Genomic DNA, 23,959 nt, shown 5'->3' with positions numbered 1-23,959 from the left:
GGTCTAACCTAACCTACGCAGAGATTTACACCGCACGCAGCAACCAGGCAGGGCAGACCCTCCTTCACGATACACACAGGTGCTGGTCAAGAGAAGCTTCAAAAAAGTTGCTTGCCTGTACACAAGTTTAAGTTCTTTTACTGTAGTATATATATTTATATATATATATATATATATTTTGGAATAGGGGAGGGACATAGGAGATGGATAAGCAGGGAAGACAAGTTCAAGAAGCAGAGTCACCTCTCCACATCCAAGAGGCTGGTGGCACAAACAACAAGCCTGGCTAGAGTGTCCTCCCATTTCAAGCACAACTGGCTACCTGCTGGCCTCAAAAGAGCAGACTATTTGTTAATGATATAAAATACAGCAACCGTTTAAGATGCAGCAAGGCTGTAAGGGTTGGGGTTTATGATCATGAACAATGCCTGAAGCTACGTAGCTGTGTTAAAAACCGTGAAAAAGCTCTTACATGGCAGGAGTGAGCCACGTGCTGCTCCTGGCAGGCCTTTTCCCCCCTAACGCCCCTCCACCATGCAGCTAGTGCAGTGCATTTGAAGAGGAGGAGGATTTACCTAGGAGTGAAGTCTCACACGCTGGCCACAGAACACCAGGGCAGACCGAGGGCCTGGGCTGGTACCACAGATGCCACATTCCTAGCCTGACACTAAGCTTCCATCAGCAAGCAGACATCCAGGTCCGTCAACAGAAGTTAATCCCCTTCTACCTTCCTAATTTGCAGGGGTGAAAAGTCCAGTGGACTCAAGCTGGAAAGCACAAACAGGGATGAAAACAACCAGATTGCATACTGATCTTTGTATAATGCCCCCCCACCCTCACAGCTCACTCTTCCCCAAATAAAGACACATTGTTCAATGGCATGTTGAAAAGACGTGCTCGTCATTCTTAATAAACAACTAGAGTAAGAATACATAAGAGAAACAGGGTGGTATCTTTATATGATACACAAGTGTATGTTACAAGAATTCCATCAGGCACAGGAGCCTCAAGGTTTAAGGCCTCAATGTCAGGCCAAAAAAAGAAGAGTGTGGTAAAGTTTGTACTTTAACATCTAAAAATGTCACTTAAAGGTCTGAATAGAAATCATTGGGCTTTTTTTTTTTTTTTCCTCTTATAAATCACAATTGCAGTTCACTCTTTCCTCTTCCTTCCAAGATAACAGCAAATTAATGTCCGAGCACAAGAAAAGATATGCCTGCCTCTCCTCCACTGGCTGGGCAGGTCCATCCATCATTCTGTGCCCTCTAGGCTGCACAGGCTCCGAGGAGACAGAGGCCCCAGCCATCCAGGCCAATCCTGTAGTTCATGTTTTCTACATCATAAAAAAAAACAGAGTCAACCAGCAGCTTTCCACAGCTCCCAGCTTGCAGGGGATATGCAGCCTCCAATGGTTCCAACAGTTTGGTGTGTTGGGTAGGATACACAATGGGTAGGTTTTCCTTTAGATTCTTTTAAAGAGAAGAAGCCTAAAAGGGCTTCATAACTACACCAATAAAAAACCAAAAACTTAGGCATCTCCTTTAGTGTAAAAGTCTGTACAATTTATCTTTGCTTGTCCCTCCCCGTCACCCCATCCCACCCCTTCTGAGCCAAGAAGGATGCCTTAGTGCATGGTGCTGGCGTTAGCCACGGCAAGAGCTTCCTGAATCTCTCGTATCACCAGGATCCGGGTGAGCATCTGCTCCATCTGCTCTCTGCTGATCGGCTGGATGGAATACCAGATAGGGCTGTTGGGGGCCACCACCGGCTCCGGAGTCAAGTAAAACGTGTCATTCCGGCCTTTCACACTCTGGGGGCTGCGTGAGGAAGATGAGAAACAACCAGACTAACAGCGTGTCCCGGCAGAGACCCCACCGACGTCCTCGGCCCACGCGTGGCAAACCCTGACAGTGAGCGGCTGGCTCATGGGACAGGCACAGGGACTTGCTGTGTAGGTACAGGGTCACCCCTGGAACAACAGGGGTCCCAGGGCTTTCTAAGCCAAGGACAACTACAAGAAAGTAATTTATTTCACACTAGCCAATATAGCAAATATTTGACCTTAGATTTGTTTCAGAGTAAAAGTCTGAAACCTTAAAAATGCCTTATTTTTTTTTTACAACCAGGCTAGCTACAGAGTTATCCATGAAGAGGAACACATACAACATTAGTGATCAGAATCATAATTTGGACTGCGTCCTCTGAGGCTCACTGTTATTTCTGAAATACTTATTTTTGGTTTACAACTTAATCTGAGTAGAAATCTAATCCATCTCAAGCAGAGGATGCTTCCAAATGACGTGCTTAGAAGTCACAGGCAGAACAGTGAGCTTATGCCAACACAGCAAGTCCTCAGAACGAATACAAGATCAATAGCAGCCAGTTCACAAATCAGCATTTGTCTCTGAATACCAAAGGAGTTCTGGTTACATTACTTTATACGATGACAGCCCAAACAGCACCCTCTCACATCAGCATCCCCAAACCCACCTGTGTACATGTAGGGAAATGCAGAGACGGTGCCAGCAGGGAAGCACCGCCCTGAGAACCACAGCAGCCCTAAGATGCTGTTTAACCCAGCCACCAAGCAACCACGCATGAGAAGAGGAGCTCTCACCATTTGAAGAGGTAGAAGTCATACAGCTTTATTGGACATCTCAGGGGGTTCTCCGGATTCTCAGTCTGCTCTGCATACATGTCATCTGTAACTACAAACGAACCCCCCACAGGGGGGTGTGTGAACCACACAGGTCAGTCAGGTGCTCTGCACAAGAAGTACCACAAACTGGGCAGTGTCACGGAGCCTCAGCACTCACAAGCATCTTTTGACTATGCAGTAGCTGGCAAGAGGCGCAGTGTCGTTCCTGAGCACAGATGTTTGGTCTTCAAAACGATTTTTTGGAGAACTTGCTTTATCCCAGGCCCACTGAATACCACAGCCCATACCCATTTTCACATTTCTCTTCTATCTGCTCCCAAATTCAAAGAAGTTTCACTACTGAACATGTAGATTTTGAGCCAGCAAAGTGTGTGTCTGTGCCTCTGGGAAAGCAGACTACTTATGTAGGGGCTCCATATGTGTGTTTACACAGAACTTGAGTACTTCCAGAAAGAAGTCCTCCCAGGGAGTTTCTCCCCCTGTTCTAAAACATCACATCCAATTGCACCTTTGTCCACAAAAGCAGAACTAAAAGAGAAAAAAGTTATCCTCAGATCTCAATGAGTCCTGCATGCCTCAGACAAAGCATAACACAAACTTAGTGTTAGAAGATATAATGCACTCTCAGAGCAAGCATAAAGAAAACTGCCAACTACCTTCGGCATCGCAGGTTCTCATGCCCCACCTGGAGAGATTTTTATGTCTCTCCAAGCCCAGTAAAAAAAAAAAAGTTACAAAATAAAACTTCCACATACTACCTTTCTGGCCTGTCTGGTGTATGCCAGGAGCCTTCAGATAGCGGATACTCGTGCTTTTATCCTTGGGATTAGAAGGGTTCTTCTTGGTCTGCCTCAACACCTTGGAGAAGGCCAACTTCATATGCTGGTCTACTGTTTTCAATAGGAAGTATCTGAGCAGCAAGATGAGAACACAGGACACTCAGAGGCAAGCAAAAGGTGACAGTCACAACAATGGGGTAGATATCTCTATTCATCATGGGCCAGATGAGCACTCAAACCAGCACCGAGTGAGACACTCCTCCACCAGCAAAGCGTGCAATGGCCAACAGTTCCATTTCCCTTCTTGCTAGCTCATTTCCTTGTTGTACTGTAACTGCTTTGCCTGATGGGGCTGCAAGAGAACTCTGTGTATAACCATTCCAAAATTCATAATCTCACCCTGATCTATGGCAGCAGCTTCCTGCCAACCCTGACAAGGTACTCCGAGTTCCTTTATTAAAAATACGAAATAAACAAATAACGCCCCCACCACCCCCCCACCCACACACCTTCTCTCCTCCTTCTGCACACAGAAACCCAAATACTTACTTTGTATTGAAAAACATCAGTGTAGTGAGCAAGGTGGAAGGAGAGTGAGCTCCTAGCTGCTTACACTCCCACAGCATTTCTTCTGTTACGTGACTGGAGAGGACGTAACCTGCAATAGCCACAAGTCAGCATCATGCCAGGACAGTTACTGCAGGAACTTAAAGGAAGCATGAATCTTAAAGGAAGGAGGACGAGATTTTTTCAGTGTCAGCATTCATTACTATGCAAGCATCTCCTTAATACAGGCACAATTACAAAGGATATATACACATCAGCCTCACGTTATAGAGAATGTCCTCCTGCAGTATGTCTGTACATCCCAAACCAGACTGAAGTAAATAATGCACTTAAAACAGCTTTTAATTAATGGTCTGACTCCAATGGAGATGCTCCTAATCCAATAATATGTGAGAGCACGCAGGCCAGTACAACAAATCAGCTCTTGGCCCTGCACACAGCTTTAGTCAGCACATGGTGCCAAGTGATGTATTTGGACACATGAGTAATCCTTTGATTCTCAGATTTTTTTTTTTCTTTGTGTGGAAGAGAAACACTATACTCCAAACACACGGATAAATAGAAAAACAGCCATCAGTATGAACTCCACAGCTTGTGGAATGACAAAGTACAGATCAAACAGCCAGAGGGGAAACAAAAGGATTCCAAAACTCAGGGTGCTACTTAGGCACCAAGTCTCTAACACTGGCAACATGGGCTACTTTGCTGAACACGAGCAATAGCTTCTTTACTGACATCTAACCAGATCAAAGGGAATGAAGTTGCAGGAAGCCAGGTCTCTGCTCTCCAAAAGCATGATTCCTACTCCAGTTCTCATATACAACTCTGAAAATCTGTGTTTTCAGGGACTGACCGTTCCACCCCTGTCACTATCATCTTCTGGACACAGGGTTGAGGGGAGCTGCATCTGACTGCAGCATGTGAGACTCTAGTCACTCAGTTTCTCTCTTTGAAGCTTAGCTGGTCCTGGAGACTGCACCCATCTGGCTACATGACAGCACTCCCAAAGTGACAATATATGCTAGAGGCAAGATATATTAGTACTTGAGGTGAGGAAGCTTGATTCAGATCTCAAGGATCAGCTGACTTCTGAGTAAGTCAACCTCACAAAACTGCAAATTCCCATGAACCAACCCTCTAGTGGGTGATAAGTGATAAATAATCCCAAACAAGGATGAGGGCTAGAGCATGGCACGTGAAATAACCCCAATATTCAGTGCAGATATTGAGCATCTCAGTGAGAATTGTTATGGGGGACATTAAGCACTCTTGAAGGGTTTCTGTTCGGAACTACGCTCATGCTGTAGTTCAGTTTCAATGCCCCAAACCCCACAAAATTTTGAAGTTCGTAAACAGAAGTTCTTACCAAGAGGAGAAACACGAGGCTGTACGTCCTTAAGAACTTCATGCAACCACTCAGTGAACCGAATATAGTAAAGATCTGAGAAGATGTCATCTACTCGACCGTTTTCAAAGAGATACTGTAAGAGATTCACAACACAGGCCAGTACAGCGGCAGTGAGCACAATCCTTTCAGGCAAGATTTTATCCTAAGAGCCCGTTCACCCCGTCATTCAAACACTTTACAGGATAGCGCTGAGGATCCTTACATCCTACCTAGGAGAGTAGGAGGATGCTTGTCCTGAAGCCAGTACAAAATAAGTAACCTCTATTACTGTGATGGAAATGGTTAGAAAAGAAGGAAATACATCTTACAAACTAGAGCTAGCTGGATTTCACATTATAAATGCATTCACTGGAAGTTATTTTATACAGCTGTCTGGCGGGCACTAAACTCTTCAGACTTGGATGAGGAGAGACTCGCCTGGCTTTCATATCAGACTTTAGCTCTGTTCCTGTAGCTCTTCCAGAAAGGACACTAGTTTTGGCAGTCCAGATTTCCTGGACCATATAAAGCTAAATTTTTGCCTTAAACTTCACTTTCACCATGCTACTGAATTCCATTACTAATAATTCTTCCCATTCTTAACCCATGAAAAAGTGTTATATCTACTAAGTAGATTTCAGACTATTTGCACTTAAAAGCTTTTTAGTAAGCAGTTTTTTTCCCTATTAAACTCAATAAAAGCCCTTTTTTTTAAATTTCTTTAAAAAAAATGCTCTTCACACGTTCTGAGAACAGGCACTGCTCTGCTGCACATCCAGCTGTCCTCCCACCTACCTTCTGAATACACAGGAAGATATAGTAGAGGACGTCTGGATCATAAGGTTCACCATCACCATTTCGAGCTTCCCGTGTCATTAAGCATAGACCATAATTCAGCTCAGCTACAGCTGAAGAGATGAGATCTTCCTGGAACCTCAGCAGCTGACGCCCTGGAAAACAGAATAAAGCCACCTAAAGAGTTCTGATTTTCCAGGCACGATAACCCGGTTCTCCAGCTTCACCACTCTATCCAGCAGGCTCGGTACCATCTCACTCTCCCAGTATAATAATGAAAGCTTAAATAAAGCCTAGATTGTCAGAGCTACTAGAAGGCAAGGGCAAGAACACAAGAGGAAAACTCTCTGCTCCAACCACCACATGACAACTGCCTCTCTTCTCCACACCCACAACAAAACAGTGCCCTGCAGCAACAGAAAAACAGCACCTCCCTGACTGCTCTGCCAAGCTGGTGGGCATCCATAACCATCTTGCTCTTTTGTGCACCACAGTCACACAACATCCCTTTCTATTCAGCCTAAGTGCTCAGCTTAGCATAGACCTCTTTAAGCATGTAGTTATGGTAGCTAGATCATGCAATAATATTAAGTAATTCAAAGTTTAAATCAAAACAATCACTTCTAAAACAGAAGGGTATGTTTCGCAACAGAAGGTTTAACAGTTAAAATTTTGGTCACTGTCTAATCCCTACTTGAAAAGAAATAAAGGCAACATTGTCATGACACTTACTTCCAATAGGTGCTAGCCTGTTTTGGGCTTCCTTTTCCAGCTCTGCATTCTTGGTCTGGGCCCAGCTCTTCCAAACTTCAAGCCCTTCTTCTGGCTTCAGAGAGTTTGGAAGTAGAAGTTCAGGTGAAGTCTGTGGCTGTGGCTGGGGTTCAACTTCAGCAACCTGAACTGTTTGAGCCTATGAAAGACATTATTTCTGTTATATACATATATACACCTTGGTATGCAACAACTAGACAAAACTAAAGTCACGCAGCACTACTACATCTAGCCCCAGGACATCAGCCTTTTACAACACTCTCCTCTAAAGAGAAATTAATCCAAGGAATGCAACTTTTGCTGTCTAACCTGAATTGTTCCTTAAGAAATAGTATTTGTCTCTCCAAGAACTTCTTTGGTTTGAGTGGGCCTCTTTGTCACTGTTTAGTGAATCCATTCACACTGCAGTTTGCTGCATTTAGGTATCTTGCAAAACATCACAGGAGACATGATAGGCAAGACCTCTTCTTGCAGCCACGCTGAGGAGAAGCTAGGCCATACCTTCAAAGGCAAGGATCTTCATGGGGTTAAAATCCTCTTGGGAAGAGACTTCTGTCTCCTCTCAAACATGGATACTCCAAGATTTTGGAGCCGTTTGCTCCGACACCTTCCTGTTGGTTTCACTGAACCATCACAAAAGGCCAACTGCAATCTCTTGATAGGATGCAGGCAGGATGATGATTATACTGCATAACGGGCAGACAGAACACATAGTCTGTACAGCTTATGGTTGCCCTTCACTACAATGGTATTATTATCAACAGTCTTCACTGCTGCATTTCCAGTATTGTCTGCAACTTTTTAAAGAAGCATAAAGCAGTAACAGTCTAGATCATCAGCATGAAAACATATTCAACTGAAATGAAATACTCTCACAAACCACAGAGTCACTGCTAAGGCAGATTAGTAGCTGTTCTGCAAATAGCTAATAGGTCTTCAGACTCTTCGGAAGTTTGCTTTGCAGCAAGACCTTATGCCATCAAGGATTACCACGTCAAACTGAAACTTATTTTACAAGCATTAATGGCATCTATCCAAAAAGAGCAGCAAGACCTATAGTTGCACTCACTTTCTGATCTCTGCAATAGCTGCTCAATCCTGTGCCAAAGAAAAAGTCCCATGGTTATCTTGACTAAGATTAACCTGAAATTTTATACATCCCTTACTCAGACAGCTAATCATTCTCTTCAGCTCCCCTGAATGTTACAGGGGCAGCAATGCTTTCATCAATACACAGGTTTCATTTCTCTTTCTTAAGATCCACCCCAAAAAATGCAAGACTTTGTTATAATAAGCTGTATTTTTTGCTTTGCTACTGCCAAGTCAATTATTAGTGAATGTTGTCCTGACAGTATTACAGACTATAATGAAATTGGTGTAGAGACTTTGGTAATGTTTGTACCTTATTTAGTATTAAAAGACCCAGTTGAAGTAGCAGCCTCAGACAGGAGCTTTCAAACAGACCGACTGCCTCTTATCTTTTGCATCAGTTCTTAACAGTTTTTTTTTTGTTGTTGTTGTTGTTTTCCCATATCAGCCCCTGTGTCACCAGAAGAGTGTACCAGAGCTTCACAGGGAGACTATCTGGAAGGGTTCAACTTTTAATCAAGGCAGTTGGTGACAATGCTCAATTTGTCAAGAAAGCTCCCATTTTAAAGAGGACAGGAACCTAAGGGTGAATTGACACCTCATCTTTTAGAAGCTAGGGTTGTTCCTTGATTCTCCTCCTGAATGCTGTCTCATTGCTCCTCGTGGAACAGAAAGCTTTTCAAAGTCAACTTTCACCGTCAGCCCAACATGGCATTCTTCTCCCCACAGTCCCACAGCTAGCTCATCTAGTTTAAAGGGAAGCAAACGGGCGGGAGTGAATTCATTGAATTAGAAGTTGCTTAACTGACTTACATTTCCCACAAATAGAGCAAAATACTTGCCCAAGTTGGCAGCAGTTAAGCTGACATTGTGGCAGGAACCACAACGCAGCAAGAATGAGGTATGAAAGAGTTACTGGAAGAACTATGCTCATTCCATGGCAACATGTCAAGATTCTCATGATATTCCCACTGCAGCACAATGCCAGAGGACAGTGTGGGGCAAGGAAGGAACTTCCCTCTCAGTCTTGCAGCTGACAGGGACACCCCCAAAGAGTTGGATGTTCACCTATGATAGCTTTCTTTTCCTCCTCTTAAGAGGAAGGATGGATGCCTCCTGGACTTGCATGTCTATTTTGGGGGTTATGCAACACCCTCTACTCAAGGGAATAGTAACAGGAAAACATCTGATATCTAAGAACTGTGACCCACTGCACACAGGGATACAGAGCATTGGAGAAGCTTTGTAAGTGGCATTATAGAAATACTATATGCCATTGTGGCATTCACACTCCAGAAAGTATGCTTTGAGATAACTTAGAATAAGCCTAGAAATCCTGGTTATTAGAAAGGCAAAAAGTCCCATCAATTTAGTTTGGTCAAGTAGCTGACAGTGACAAAGTAATGTCTAAAGGGCAATACAGGATAAAAAGATGTGATACAAAAGGCTCTTTAAACCACACACGCAAAAACAAAAAAGACCTACACACAGCAAGGCCCAAAAAGCTGCAGCTTAAGATACAGCTTTAGAAAAGAGGCATCCAGCAACTGAAAACTGCTCTACAGATGTAAGGAACTCTTTCCACTGAAGAGAGACACTCTAGCCCAACAAGATAACTAAGTTCTGAAACTACCAAATACGACTAACTAAAGCAATCTCCCTTGTCTCAATGCTTACTGCTGAAGTGGTGGGCATATACACCATTTTAAATTATTACAAAGCCAACAGTGTTGCTTATAAATGCAAAGGGATTTATAATAATTCTTATCATCTATGCTTGCAGAATTGGTTATTTTCACCGCCATCCCATTCAAGGAAAAAGCCTGCAACAGATAATCACTTCTGACTTTTTGTTAATAACAAAAAATACTTTTCTTTGCACATATAAGACACGTCATTAATAGCCCTAATTACTCAAGTCTTAAAAGGCATCTTAAAATAACCTTTGGTTTACAGATAGTAATAAAGTCTTCAAAAGACAGCAAAATTTGGCTGCTGTGTTTGCCAAGCACTCTACAAAGACGCTTACTTGCCACTGCTCATTTCTGTTCTTGTCCCACAAGCATTTACTGGAAACAGGACACAGCCTTACAGATAGATACATCATATAGATACATCATATGTATAAACTTAGCTCTGACAGGCAGATTTCCACACTCTAAGCACAGGTTTGCTAAGGTCCCAAGTGCTGCTCATTAATGAAGTAACCAGTGAGATGACTGGTATCTGCACAAAAGACTTTTTGCTGCAATTGTCCCCACTTTCCCACTGCAATCCCTAGACTGGCTCAGGAGAGCACTGCAGAACTCAGAGTACCTACCACAAAGAAGCTAGCAATGAGTTTATATTTATTAACTTACACTAGAAAGATCACCACATAACTTTCTTATTTCATTTTTTTGCATCCCACGATTATATTCCAACATTAACATGGCTCAGTTCTACATCTGTCAGGAGTCAAATGCCATATGTCATACCCAGACTACTGGGATGAGACACATCTCTGCTCCTTCCATACCAGCTGACCACAGATATCTTGTCTCCATAACATTTGCAAATCATTAATCAAGGCCTGGGACCAAGAAGCAGTCCGACTTACCGAGCAAGTGACTTGTAACTGCTGCTGCTGCTGCCCCTGCTCCTGGGGCGTGGGCTGCTGCTGCTGCTGCTGCGGGTCCCATATGTGCACTGTCTGTGCTGTATTCTGGTATGTCCCTGCCACCGCCTGCACTGCCACTGGAATGTGGATGTTGCCATTCATAAACTGCGCTGGAAAGAGCGAGTTAGCAAGAGTCTGCACCACTTCCTCGTGCGAGTTCTTCACGACTGAAGTACTTCCCACCATCTTATCCTTGTCGTCTTCCAGCTTCACGGTAGCCAGCGTCGTCGGCGAGCCGCTGACGTGGACGGCGTTGTAGGCCTCCTGAGGGATGGCGATGTGGGTTATGTTTTGCTGCTGAAGGTCACCGCGTGGTTGAGCGGAGTAAACGGGGATGGTCCAAGTCTCTCCAGTGGGGCTAGTAATGGTCCCAGTGGCACTGTACAGGTGGGCACTGTCCACTGTTAACAAGTCTGGCCTTAAAGAGACATAACTTTGCTGCTGGCCCTGAGGAATGGCCAGCACTGTGGCAACCGGCTGCCCTGAAATAGCATAGGAAACAGTAATAGGCATATCCACTTTGCGTTTCTTCACTGGCTGAAGGACACTAGCAGTGCTGATCCGCCGCTCTCCCTCTCGTGGAGAGCCTTGCTGAGAAGGTGGAGGCGAGAGGGCCCCAACTGTCTGGATCTGTATCTGCTGGCCACCAGTAATGGCCTGTCCTGCCACGAGCTGGGCCTGGATCTGCTGGTGCTGTATGTGTTCCTCCGGGATCTCAGCAGCCTGGATCTGCTGGGCAGTCTGCACATGCTGCACTTGGATTTGAGCTGCCTGCAGCTGAGACGGGCTGGGGCTCTGCAGAGATTGACTCTGTATTGTCTGGGACGCCTGCTGCTGCGCCTGGCCCTGGATCTGCACTTGCACCTGTATCGGTTGCTCTGAAGCTTGATGAACAGCGAGCTGGGGAGAGAGCTGCTGGGCGGAGACCTGCTGCGGTGACTGCTGGACCTGGACCTGAACCTGCAATGACACGAAGGGGCCGTCAGAGATAAGCGAGTGTCGAGGATTCAGCAGCGCGACCGCCCACCAACGTGGCCCATCCCTGGCACGCTCTGCTCCTTGCCACGGGGTTATGATTCCAAACACTAACCCTCCACCAGCCAGCATGAAATCGAGTCACTAAGGGGTGACAACACAGGCAGAGTAAATGTTGCCTTTGACAGTCCTGCACATTTTTCTGTTCTTCTCAGCAGAAACAGAGCAGTGCCTGTACGTTTCTCCTCTGTCCTCAGAAAGATCTATGGGCTCATGCCAACAGACTATCCCTGGAAGACAAAAGAGGTCTCCGGAACTATTTGCATTGCTGCAACGTTATGTCAGCGCAGGCCTTGCTACAGCAAGTCTTTGAGGTCATCTCTGATGTTAGCATCTTGCTACGAGATGCGGAAGCTTTCCTCATTCTTGTTATGCCCTAAAGCCTGATTTTACTGCTTCCAACCCCAGTCCCCAAAATGGCTCCAGGATCACCTGATAGTGACAGGCACTAAGAAATAATAACTTAAAACTAATGCCTGGCCCTTTCCACACAAAGCAGAGAATCACTATTTCAAAATCAAGCATTAAGCAGTATAGTAGCACTGTACAAGCAGATGTCAACACAGGAAAAGCTTTAAATGTAAACTGAATCTCTGTCCTGCTCTAAAGGGCAACATTGCAGCATTTGTTCTTTAAACTTCAGAAATATTTCACTGGCAGTTATAACTAAAGTCCAATTAGTGCTTCACTATTTACTTATTCCACTTAATTCCATTTAATGTTCAAATTATCCAACTGTATTTTTCTCACCTGTGCACTTACACAGCTCTGAATAGGAGAGCTAAAATGTTTTTAGACTATGATCTGAACAGACTTCATTTTAGTTTGAGACGGGGGGAGATGGGGGCAAACAACACCAGCAAGAACTACCACTCACGTCTGCACATTGCAAATGCAAAAAAAACCCTCATCCTTAACTCCCAAAGTCACCTCTAATAAGTTTTAAAAACTTCTAAAATATTTGCAGCCACTTAAGAGTTATCAAAGAAAACAAAGGAAAAAAAAAAAGGGAAAAAAAAAGGCAGGCTTGCAGAATGCATCCTTGCACACCTATATATACATATATAAAAATAAATATTTATATTTAAATCATCCCCTGTTAAGAACTAATTCCATCCCCAGGAAGAATAGCAAGTTTTAAGGCTTCCTGCTGAGAGCAATATGCAGTATTCTGTAACTCACATGATGTGCATTTTACGCAATTTCCAGCAAGGTAACAAGAAACAGATGACCTTGTGCCAGCATGACAGTTTAAAAAGCTGCATCAATGAATGAGTTGATCAGGCAGTTACCTGAAAATGATGAAGTCACCTACAGAACACACTATTTAGGTTCTGTTTTGATGCTTATATCATACTGCCCTACAGATGGGCAAAAAAGAAGTCCATCTTCCCTGCAGTGTGTTTGCAGAATCTGCACAGGCTGACTAACACCTTAGAAATCACCTTTATGCACAGACAATTTTAGATGATAGTCCTGCTACTGCTTTAATATACACAATGCTGCCTCTCACTACCTCAGACTGGGCAAGACTTTCAATTCTTACTGCTGGCAACAAAAACAGTCTGCTCCTGCACTCAATTTTACCATTCAAGTACAACTAGAAAGATAGCAGTTTAAGCAAAAGGCATCTGCAGAAATAAGAACAACCAAGTTGAGATTGCATTTATTTATTTATTTTTATTTTCCTCCAGCTTTTAGATCCTAAGCTTACTATCCATAAAACCCATGAGCAAATTCCACTGTTTTAAGGAGGTGAGAAATCATGACCTTAGGCCATACAATACTCCCCTAGACATAAATCACAACCACTAGAACTAGGATTTCTTGCTACTGCTTTTAAGTTCATGCAGCATTATTGTTAATACCCAAGGAGTAAGCCCAGACCCAAGCAAGATGATAAAGTCAGATTCAAAAGGGGAAAAAAAGAAAACATACACACACACAGACACACACACAGAGACAGAGGAAGCTCTCCATACTGCAAGCAACTATCATTTTTTTGACTACAGGTCTAGAAGATTAAAGTTTGATAGAAGTACTATCCAGAAGTTTGATGAACTATTAGCTGCCTGGAGAATCAAAATCAGTAGAAGTCAGGGCAGGAAAAAAATAACGCTCTAGCAAGTAAAAATGGCTCTTTTATAGGCTTGAAAGTGAATCTTTTGTTACATTAAGCTCAAAACCACATTCTTTATAGGACTGAGCACATGTAAAAAGAAAATAAGTAACTCCATGAGCAGGGAACAAACAAAGCCTGCTTTCCAAGAATTTCTTTTACGCCTCATGATTGATAGACTAACTCCAAATAAAACTTGCAAGAAGAATATTCATGTCTGCCTTGTCTAATTTCCTGTTTGACAGAAAATCCACACTGCAGAACTGCAGCTCTGAAATAATTAATTTTAAAGAATTTGCAAGCAAAGGAAATCTCATCTGTGGATTGATTGGATTATTTAGCATTTCCCAAAACCTAACTTTAATTGAAATTTCTCTGCTGGTTAGGATATTCATACCAACTCTTGCCTGCATTAATTTTCCAATATGTAGCCTGTCCTAGAGAACCAACATGCTCTCTTAGATGCTTATTTTCCTGAACAAGACTTTGTTTCCTGAATCCATGTTGATATTAGCAAGTAGTGTGATACAAAAAGCAGATTTTCAGAGCAAAACTAAATGACCTATCACCCCTGTACTAAGCATTCCGTGAGATTTCACTTCACACTGACATGCTCATTTTCCAGGCCAGACTAGACCTCTCTGCAGCAGAACTACCTCTTATGGTTTAGTTTCATCTGAAGGGAATCCTCACTGATAGGCTCCAGTTCAGGAGTGGTACGCAGGGGAAGGCAGTGGATTTGGTGCAGGAAACACACTTTAAAAACCTCAAACCACCCTAGCTTCACCTCAAACTTCTGCACCTGAGCAAGCTGACTGAAGGACAAAAAGGTAACGACAGTAAGAACAGCAATCTCAAAATTTTCAGCCCAGCTTAAAAGAAACTAGGCTTAAAATACACTTTCCTCAAGAACTGTCCTAAGCCAAAGTGATTCCAGAATTTAAAATATTAACACTGTAATAAAGGGCTCCTTTCTACATCTTGCCAAAGTTACCTAACACATGCATGCACATATGAAATAGATCTGTAATACAGTAGGTAAAAGCACCGATCACTCAAGTAGCAGGAAATGTTGAACTTGTTATACAACTGCTTTACAGGAAGTGCTTTGCTATCTACCAAAGTAAACAAGGTCTATGGGGAGTGTACAAGTCAACTGTTCAGAACAACTGCCAGACAGGCGCTCACTCTATGTTTTCCCTCTGCTCGTTCATCAACTTCTGTGAGATAACTCCACTAGCCAAAAAAACATGCCTTTTATGTGTCTGAACAGTTCAACATCAAGACTATGTCCTCAAGATATGTACCGCGGCAGGATTTAGATCCAAGACACTTAAAACACATGAACTAGGGAAAGTAAAACAGTTCCCCCTCTTAAATCTCAATGTCTAAGAAGGGCCATCTTTGAAAACTCTACTCTTGACTACAACCATACTTTGAAGAGACACGCTCAGACCTAGCAGCTAGTAATAAACAGTATTTGCTACACTAAAGTATTATTTGGGGGCTTTGGAAGATAAATTAAAGAGAGCCCTACTTTTTGTTAGAAGAGAGGCTAAACTTCAGAACTAAGGTAGGAGGCAGAGGAGGGAGAAGGCCACATCCAAAGGGAACGAAAGATACTCTTGGCAGAGCTAGAGAAGTTTTCTTCTGGATTACTCTAGTGCATCCTCCCCTGCCTTACTTCACTAATACCAGCCAGCTTTCTATAATGGTCTGAAGTCACAGAACAGAGATTGGGAAAAGACTAAAAACAACTAAATGGCAAACAGTGAACATAAGAAATTATCAGTTAACAAGACATAAGCACTTAACAGTTTATGTGGTTTTTTAACCATTCTCTATACAGGTCCGCAGCCTTGCTCAGCTGTAGCATCTTCTCTTAATCTCAGTCCAAAGAGCTCTTGTTCTCTAGCCAAAATCTTGCTAAAGGGCTGGAACTGAAAAACTTCCCTGTATGCTGTGTCTAGACCTTACTCTCCGATGATATTCTTTCTGCTAAGTCTGGGGAAGAAGAGCAAAGAGGCTCATTAGCCTCTGCACAAATGCCCTATTCAATAAGCCAGTAAACATTAACACGCTTTCACCCCAGTATCATTAATTCCATATGAGCTCAATGCACAAGGCCATCTAGCCACGACCTTGCAAAAGGCAGAACCAGGAAAATCCTTACTTGACTGAAGTAAAACACAGCTCTTCCCAACTAGGACAGCACAAAGTAAAAGTACGTCCATTTGGGAAACAGAATTGTTTCTTAAGATTGATAACGGCACCGCTGTGATACCGGACATAGAAGGAGCTTCAAGGCACTTAGACTTATGTAAAGCTTAACCAGACAGTTCCATCTACTCAATTTTAGGGTTAACAGTGTCTGACAATAGTCTGTTGAACCTTATCAACAACAAAACCCTAAGATATTCAAGAAGGAATCTGAAAAGTATTCTAGACGCAGTCCTTCAAACAGAAAATTTATTTTCCCAGTATAAATAAAACCAGCAAGAAAGCACTGCTATCATTTGTCCACAGTGAGATCCAGGATGAAACCTGAGCACTGTCTATGTCTGTCTATGATCATAAGGTTGTCATCAGCACTTGGAACTGTGAGGCTGCATCCAACTAGTTATATTATTAGTCACCTTCAGCACCACTATCACACAGCTAGACTTCAGCACTTTGGTTTTCCATTGACTTGCAATTGGGTTAACAGGAACTAAGTGGATTATCGAGTCGAGTACTGAGATGACAAGTCTGATCAAAATCTAAGAGGTTTCAGAGGATGAACCAAGTTTCTCATGAGATAACACAGGCAGCGGTTTAGCAACCAAGGTGCAACTCTAAAAGTAGCTCAATAGCCAAGCTAATACAAAAGAAACAAAAACAGGATGAAAGACTGTTTTCAGCTCATATTAGTCTGCAGCTGACTTCCTCATGGTCCACATCCAAATTCTTTGGGTTTTACTGGCTAAGGTTCTGTGGCTGTGTAAACGAGCTGGATCAGATGCACTGCTCTGGTCATCCCAAATCTGTAACAAAATCAACTTTGCTCAGGCACCATGCTGTGTCACAGCAACAGTCTGGAGAGAGGTGAATGCTAAACCCTGGTTTTAAAGTTTATCGCATCTTGATGAGAAATCTCGAAAGAGATAAGAACATTGAATCTCTTGCAGAGGTGAAAAGACACTTTCCCATCTCAGACCTTGCCAAACAGCAAGGCTCATTCATTTGCTTCAAGATAATTCCAGACAGTTGCTGAAATATAAGTAAGCCCAACCGCTCTGATGATACCACAAAGCTGCAGTCATATCTAGTACCAGGTTATGACACACACGGGTTTGGGAACAGACCAAAGGAAGCTGCTGCAATGCAATAAAAAAATACTAATGATGGCTTGTACTCACAGGCACGAAAGCAGGGATTTTAAAGCAGAGTCACATCAAAAACAACAGGGAAGAGCACAGACAACATTCCTTAGGCAAGTTGTGCAAGGGCTGATTTTTGCTAAGTACTTTTCGTAGTCCCTAAAGTGCAGACCCTTTAGTTTAAAAAATAGGAACAGAGCTCTGGCAGCAACACTATGGTTATTTTAAAGAAGGTCAAGTCCTTTTTTTCTAGAGCGTATGATATATGACCTCTCTCCCCATGTGCCTTATGAGAAGGTTTCAAAGGGCCAAGTCTGAACTTTGCATAGTTCTGAAAGGAGGCAGCAGTAGGAAAAGAACATGTACCCTGTACTTTTTCTTCCCCCCCACCCAAGTGGTTTGATGTCTTTAACATCTTCAAAACTAAGGTATCAATCTCAAAAAATAAAATTGCAAACTCTTACTTCTAATGAAATTGAATTTTTTGACTGCAAATCTCTAGTCGGCAGAACCAGAAGCATTCTTGTCAGTTTTAAGGGTCACGAAGAGGTCCAGTTCATCCATGCATGCTTTTCATTCTCCCAAAGCCAAACGACACAAGTTATTGTAGGGCAGCAGGTTAGGGCAGGGACAGTTAACATTCATTTACTTTTCAGAGAGAGGAATTGCAGGTGAATTACTCTGTGAAATAGGTAACTCCATCTTTACTGCAGCATGTCAGCATGCATGTGAGCTGTTAACAAGCCTATTGTTTTGATGGCAAGTTCACACTACCTCCTTATTGGTTTAAAAGGGAAAAGTTCACAAATTTAGATTTAAGCTACAGAAAAGAAAAAGATTCATACCTGAAATGTATGAGGATTATACCTGCTGCAAGGTACAGCCATTTTGAGACACATAAATGCCTTAGCAAATGCTCTGTAGGCTTATAAGAAATAAGACTGGAGGACCAAAGCGATTCTATGTTTTTTTTTGGTGGTGGTGGTGGTGTTTTTGTTTGTTTTCCTCTTGATGCTACATTTGTTTATTTAATGCCTTAAAAAAATACTGTAATATGTATTAAAAATTGTAGATGACTCATTCCATTTTGCAAATAAGCTTCCTTGACACGCATGTATCTTTTAGAAAGTCTTTGTTGAAAGATACCTTCTCTAATTGATAACATAATCAACTTCCCCTACATTTTCCCCTAACTTAAAGGCCAGTTCAAGAACAATGACATTCCCAATATTTAAGTGAAATAACTCTAAAGAGTATTGATTTTACCAAAAAAAAAAAGTGAAGGAGTTAAGGGGTTAGATCCCATGCACACAACTAGGCAGAGAAATGAAGACCAGCGGTGGGGTATTTATAGCTGCTTCACAGAGTGCAAGGGCTTCAGGGAGTTGTGTACATGCCAGAACTGTCAACCATTTCTCAAATAGGTTACACCACTACATTGCTATGTATGCTGCTCCTCCTGCAGTGGGGCTCAATGGAGGCAGAATCAAAGGAGAAACTTGCTAACAAACTCGTTAAGTGAAAGTGAAATATATATAAAAGTATTCGGTCCCGTCTCTTCAATACTTGCCTGTGGTTTCAATTTAGATGTGAGTTGGGTCTAAACACTATTCTGTGGGTTAGCAGCAACATTCAGAGGTGATTTAAGATGCTTACCTGGACTTGCTGTGGTTGCTGGACCTGTATCTGCTGCTCTTGCTGAGTTTGCTGCTGGACACTGGTTGTCACAGGACAAGCAAGTTCAAGCAAAGACCCGGCCACCTCTGTGCTGTCCGTGTAAATGCAGTTGCCACCTTGCTGATACACCATGGTGGTCGTGGCTGTCTGCTGAAACTCCTGCAGAGCTTCAGGCCCCTTGGAAGCAAGGGAGTCCAGGAACTCCTTCATCCTGTGCTGGGGGATTGTTCGCGCTTTCACACGGATGTATTCTTCAAAGGAAATGGTGTTCTCCAGAGAATTATTCATATTGCAAGGTCCTTAGGGTTCCTTAAAAAAGAGAGAGAAAGAAGAAAGGTAAACTCTTAACTATAGCACTCCTACTGTGCAAGGATATTCCCAACTCCAGTAATTCATTTCTCACACTAAGTACCATATGAAAACTAGCAAACATGCACAGCCAGATGCCCCGAGACAGATGCTTTAGTTTTACAAGACATTTTGTGCTAATACACTTTTCTTTAATCAACCCTAGGGAAGTCTGAAGGATAACCACATGTTACCATGATACCTATTTAAAGAGCTCACAGCCACGAGAAGCCTTCCTGTAGCAGTGTATTAACACCCATCAGGGCAGCACTGGAGCAGGCTAAATCAAGTCACACTGTTTCATTCGTTAGCAGCATGCAGCCTTAGTGACAGCAGCCTAGAAATCAATTCCTGTGCCCTGCTCTGCAGCCACCGAGGTGGGAGAAGGAAGCAATGAGTTCTGGCAGGCCATGCAGCTCTGTTCTAAGCAGCTAATGGGAAGCACAACGGAAGAGAATCAGATGCAGCGCGGAGCAACGCTGCCATCAGGACTAGGACAGCCCTATTGATTTGAGCCTAACAGGCAAAAGGGAATGTGCTCTGAAATTAAGAGATTCCTCACACTGCAAACCGGACACATGGAAAGGAAGACTCTGGAAGCGACAGAGGCAACAGCAGCAGCAACTCCTGATATCCCTTTGTTATAGGAAGGGGTTACTATGATACATGCCATGCAGGAAAACAAAAGAGACGGAAAGAAAACGAGAGCAGGGAGAGAGTGAGAGCAAAGAAAAAAAAATCACCAGAGAACATGAGAAAGCTCTAGCGTTGCTCTCTGACAGCATTCTCCTCTCTGTTATTGACTTATCTTGTTTAAGCCCACAAATTACTTCTGCAGTGAGTATACAGTTAAGGCACTAATTAGTTCTGAAGTAGGGTAAATATATTTGAGTTATAACACTGCCAGCTGCTGAGATGGTCATGAAAGGTATGAAACAACACAGGATTAGAAGAAATTCAGTACAGTACTGCACTACCAATATAGTATTACTGTAAAAGCTGTGGAAGGGTAGAAAAAAAATGACAATCACCACTATACGTACATTAAGAGTGTAATTCTAAATAAAACAGGTGTGAAAAGCAAAACCACTTATGTAGTTTTTCACAGTGACTTAAGTGGAAACAAGACAAAATATTTGATTAAAAACTAGACTTCGGCAGCCTGGTGCAAATGGAACTTAGTTCCAGGCTCTCAGCAGTGCTACGTTTAAATGTAATGGTGCTCTAAAAATTCAATTCCAATTCCCTAAAAAATCAAGATGAGATGCACTGGTTAACCACTCTTTCCTGCTATGTGACAGCAGTGAAACCCCCAGAAATTTATTTCACTGCTAACACACCAGACCAGGGTCAGAGAAGACAAGAGTACCAAACCTGAGGGGAACACCTGAGCTAGTTCTTGATGATTATACAATTTACGGGGTCTTCTGAGCAACGAACATCGCTGTATTAGATTACTAAAGATAATATTCTTAAAACATGCATCACTGCTTAGTGATGAAAAGCACGTGCTAATGGAGATCAAAAAAAAAAAAAAAAAAAAAAAAACAGCACACAGGGTTCCACCAGAGCTAGACAAAGAAAGAAAAACAGAAGAAAACACACTTCTTCCAGCAGTTTTGACAAACCTTGAAGCCAGCTCTGTGTGACAGAGCTTAGTTACTGACTCTAGAGAAGTTTCTCCATGAGGCACCCAGGAACAAGCTAAGTATCCCCCTCAGCTCAGCACCCACCAGGGGTAGCAACACTAATGGCTCCGTCAATGCACTGTATATTTCTATAGGACACATTCTTAGCCCTTTCCCAGGGGACTGCTGCCTATATGCCTACACTGGAACTAAAGGAAGAATGACCTTGTTAATCCATCTCCAGTGACTCAGGGCCTTTACCAAATGAATTTTACACCTAACTGCAAGAAGCTCCTTTGGTTCTTTGAAGGTGGGAAGTGCAGAATGAGCGATTAGCTTGCCCAGTTTTCCTGCTTACAGCTTGCAAACACTTGACTCTGGCACCACAGCTGGGCTTTCAGAAGCGAGTAATCATTTTGCACGCCCACTTAGGGATGCATTAGTGGACCCAGCTTTCAGGGGAAAAACTCTTCCAAAGACTAAGTCTCAAGGATGCCAAGCTGGGAGCCCAGAAGAGAACACTACAGGTGCTATGGGATGCTGCAGTGATGCGTGTGACAGCTGGCTGCTGCTGAACAGCATGGACCCACCTCTCAGCAAAACTCCTGCCTACTTCCTTGCTCCTGCATTAGGGCTTATTACAGTGCAAATGCTCAGGGAATCAAGTCACAGGAAGCTATTTGCTTTCTGCTAATTGTGTCAAGGGAGAGATCAGGGAGACGAGCCGGGCCACTGTTTTCCATTAGCCCTAGCAGCTACACAATGTCATCAGCCTGCCTCCTGGAAAGACTTGTACGCAGGAGCTCGATGCTTCAGCTGAGAGCTGCTCCTACGCACGCTCTGCCACCGAGGCCAGGAGCCCCAGTCCATAAGCAACAGCCCCAAAGCCCAGGAAGAGTCCACTGTCAGGCATTTCTTCACCCACCTCTTCCAACCACCAAGGAAGGTGAACATATATAACTGTCTCCTTGGCTTATTTACTTCATCTTAACTGCTTCTCTTTAGCAAGCATCAAAAATCAAGAGCCTGACAAGGCTCCTGTGGGCCTTCCCCCGTTACAAGTTGTTGGAAGGAAGCTCCTGTCAGTTTGAAGGCTCCTTGGGAAATGTCAAGGAAAACAGCACTTCAGAGAACCCCGTGCAGAAGCAGAGATACCAGATCTAGAAATTCAGGAAAGTAACACCATATTTAGAGATTTTAATAATACTGAGAAGATCTGGAGGGCAGGTAATAACTGTATTTCTAGCCAAAGTCTCCTTTAAGGCCCAACAGTGCATTCAGTAGGTTTTTGTACTCCAACACATGTAGCTTACCACTGCAGTTACTCCTTTTACTGTCAATTATTAAATGAGTTTATGCATTCTATAGAACTAGTAAGCACCTGTTAAAAGTAGCAAATATCCATCCATACTTAGCAGCATGTTTTTTTAGTACTCTATTTTAAAAACGGAAAAAAAACACCAAGTTAAACTTTCTTCAGTATAGGGACATAATTCCTCCCTGCTTAGGGTAATGACATTTCCCAGGAAAAAAAAAAAAAGAAAAAAGAAAAAAAGTTCAAGAAACTCTTTGGAGACCATGAGCACATATGGTTAGTTCATAAAACTTTGACCGAGGTTACTGCAAACACACACACAACTTGCAGCATGTGGACAATCTGGACTCACCAGTCACCATGTTGCATGTATTTCTGCTGCTCTTGTCCTGAGCTCTTAGACTTGTAACGTTCTGGAGAAGACAGAACAAAGAAGCCCTTTCCATCCCCAGTTCCTCTTTATTAAAGACTTTATTTATTTTTTTAATAATTCCAGTAGTGAAAAAAAAAAAGAAGGAAACGAAAGAAACATAGGAGAGAAGGCCAGGATCGCCTAGCAGCCCTCATTTAGGAATTGCGAGGTGCCCAATCGCTAACCGCCCGCTGGCTCGGCCTGCCGGCGGCGCAGGGCACCGGGGCCGGCCGGGCGCGGCGGCCGCTGGCCCGGCCTCCCTGACGGCAGAACTTAGAACAAGGCAGCAGCAGTGACAGGAGCCAGAGTCCCCCCGCTGCGGCCCGGGAGCGGCGCGGCTCCCCCTGCGCGGGAAGGGGGCGGCGGCGCCGGCTCGCTGCCCGCCCCGGCCCGGAGCCGCCGCCGCCGCCGCCCGCGCGGCCCCGCGGGAGGCGCCCGCCGCGGGAGCCATGTTGGGGGCTTCGCCGGCGACGGCGGCCGCCGAGGGCCGCGCCGAGGCCGCTCCGGAAGGCGCGCGCGCCCCCGCCGCCGCGCGTGCCCGTGCGTGGGGCGCAGGGAAGCGGGGCCCCGCGGGGAGGCGGGGGGGGGGGCAGGCGCGCTCCCGCGGGGCAAGGGGCAGGCGCGCGCCCGGCAGGCGGGGCCGCGCCGCGGGGCCGCGCCGCGCCGCGCCCTCCCCCCCCGCTCCCTCCCCGCCGGGCCCGCGCCGCCCCCGGAACCGCGGCCGCCTCCCCCCCGCGCGGTCCCGCGCGGTCCCCGAGCCCCGGCGCGGCCGCGCGCCCCCGCGGCCCGGCGGCCCCGCTGCGCGCCCCGGCGCCGCCTCACCCCGGCCCCGCCGCCGCCTCGCGCCGCTGCCGCCGCCTCGGCCCCGACTCCGCTCCCCTCACAGCTCCCTGGGCGCCATCTTACATTCAACCCCCCGCAGCCAATCAGCGCGCCGCGCCGGCCTCGCGAGAGCGCGGCCCCCAAGCCCCGCGAGAAGGCCGCCGCCGGCACCGCCCCGCGCCTTAAAGGGGCCGCGCCGAGAGCGCCGCCCGCAGGGGGGCGCCCTGGGCGCTCCCCGCCATCCGGGGGGCAACGGGGCCCTGCGGGGCTGGTGACACCCGTGGGGCTGGGTGGGGGGCACGAACAGCCCCATGGCGCCAAGGGCCAGCAACGCCCCATATGTCCCCATCCCACGGGGCTGGGCAGGGGACGCACACGGGGACACCCACGGGTCGCGCGTGGGGCTGGAGTCCCCGAGGGACAGGGGCACAAGCAGCCGCACGGGGCCGAGCTCGGGCGGGCTGCGCCCCACGGAGCGGCCCCCGCGGCGCAGGGGCCGCGCGGCCGCCCCACGCGCCAGCTCCCCGCAGGGGCCCCG

The 23,959-nt window shown here is 45.0% G+C and overlaps 1 protein-coding gene across 3 annotated transcripts; it reads right to left on the bottom strand.

Annotated features, from left to right (window-relative positions):
- Nucleotides 1-881: 881 nt before the first annotated feature.
- On the bottom strand, nucleotides 882-23,524 carry QRICH1 (glutamine rich 1). 3 transcript variants are annotated; one of them, XM_088528235.1, is made up of 11 exons: nucleotides 23,506-23,524; nucleotides 22,540-22,600; nucleotides 18,876-19,205; nucleotides 10,647-11,666; nucleotides 6,920-7,097; nucleotides 6,188-6,342; nucleotides 5,372-5,486; nucleotides 3,988-4,096; nucleotides 3,418-3,569; nucleotides 2,618-2,708; nucleotides 882-1,817 (listed from the first exon to the last, which is right to left on the bottom strand). In XM_088528235.1, the coding sequence occupies exons 3-11, from the start codon at nucleotides 19,182-19,184 to the stop codon at nucleotides 1,625-1,627; spliced, it is 2,322 nt and encodes a 773-aa protein (XP_088384361.1). In that variant the 5' UTR covers nucleotides 19,185-19,205; nucleotides 22,540-22,600; nucleotides 23,506-23,524; the 3' UTR covers nucleotides 882-1,624. The 3 variants fall into 3 exon arrangements, with proteins under 3 accessions (XP_088384361.1, XP_088384360.1, XP_088384359.1); XM_088528234.1 differs by having other exon boundaries at nucleotides 23,422-23,510; XM_088528233.1 differs by lacking the exon at nucleotides 23,506-23,524 and having other exon boundaries at nucleotides 22,540-22,710.
- Nucleotides 23,525-23,959: the final 435 nt, after the last annotated feature.

The sequence above is a fragment of the Tinamus guttatus genome, unplaced genomic scaffold, assembly GCF_059628265.1.
Source record: "Tinamus guttatus ecotype Peru unplaced genomic scaffold, ASM5962826v1 Tinamus_guttatus_pri_ptg000307l, whole genome shotgun sequence".
NCBI lineage: Eukaryota > Metazoa > Chordata > Aves > Tinamiformes > Tinamidae > Tinamus > Tinamus guttatus.
The sequence above is the reverse complement of the archived record's forward strand: the minus strand, read 5'-3'. Positions and strand labels throughout refer to the sequence as shown.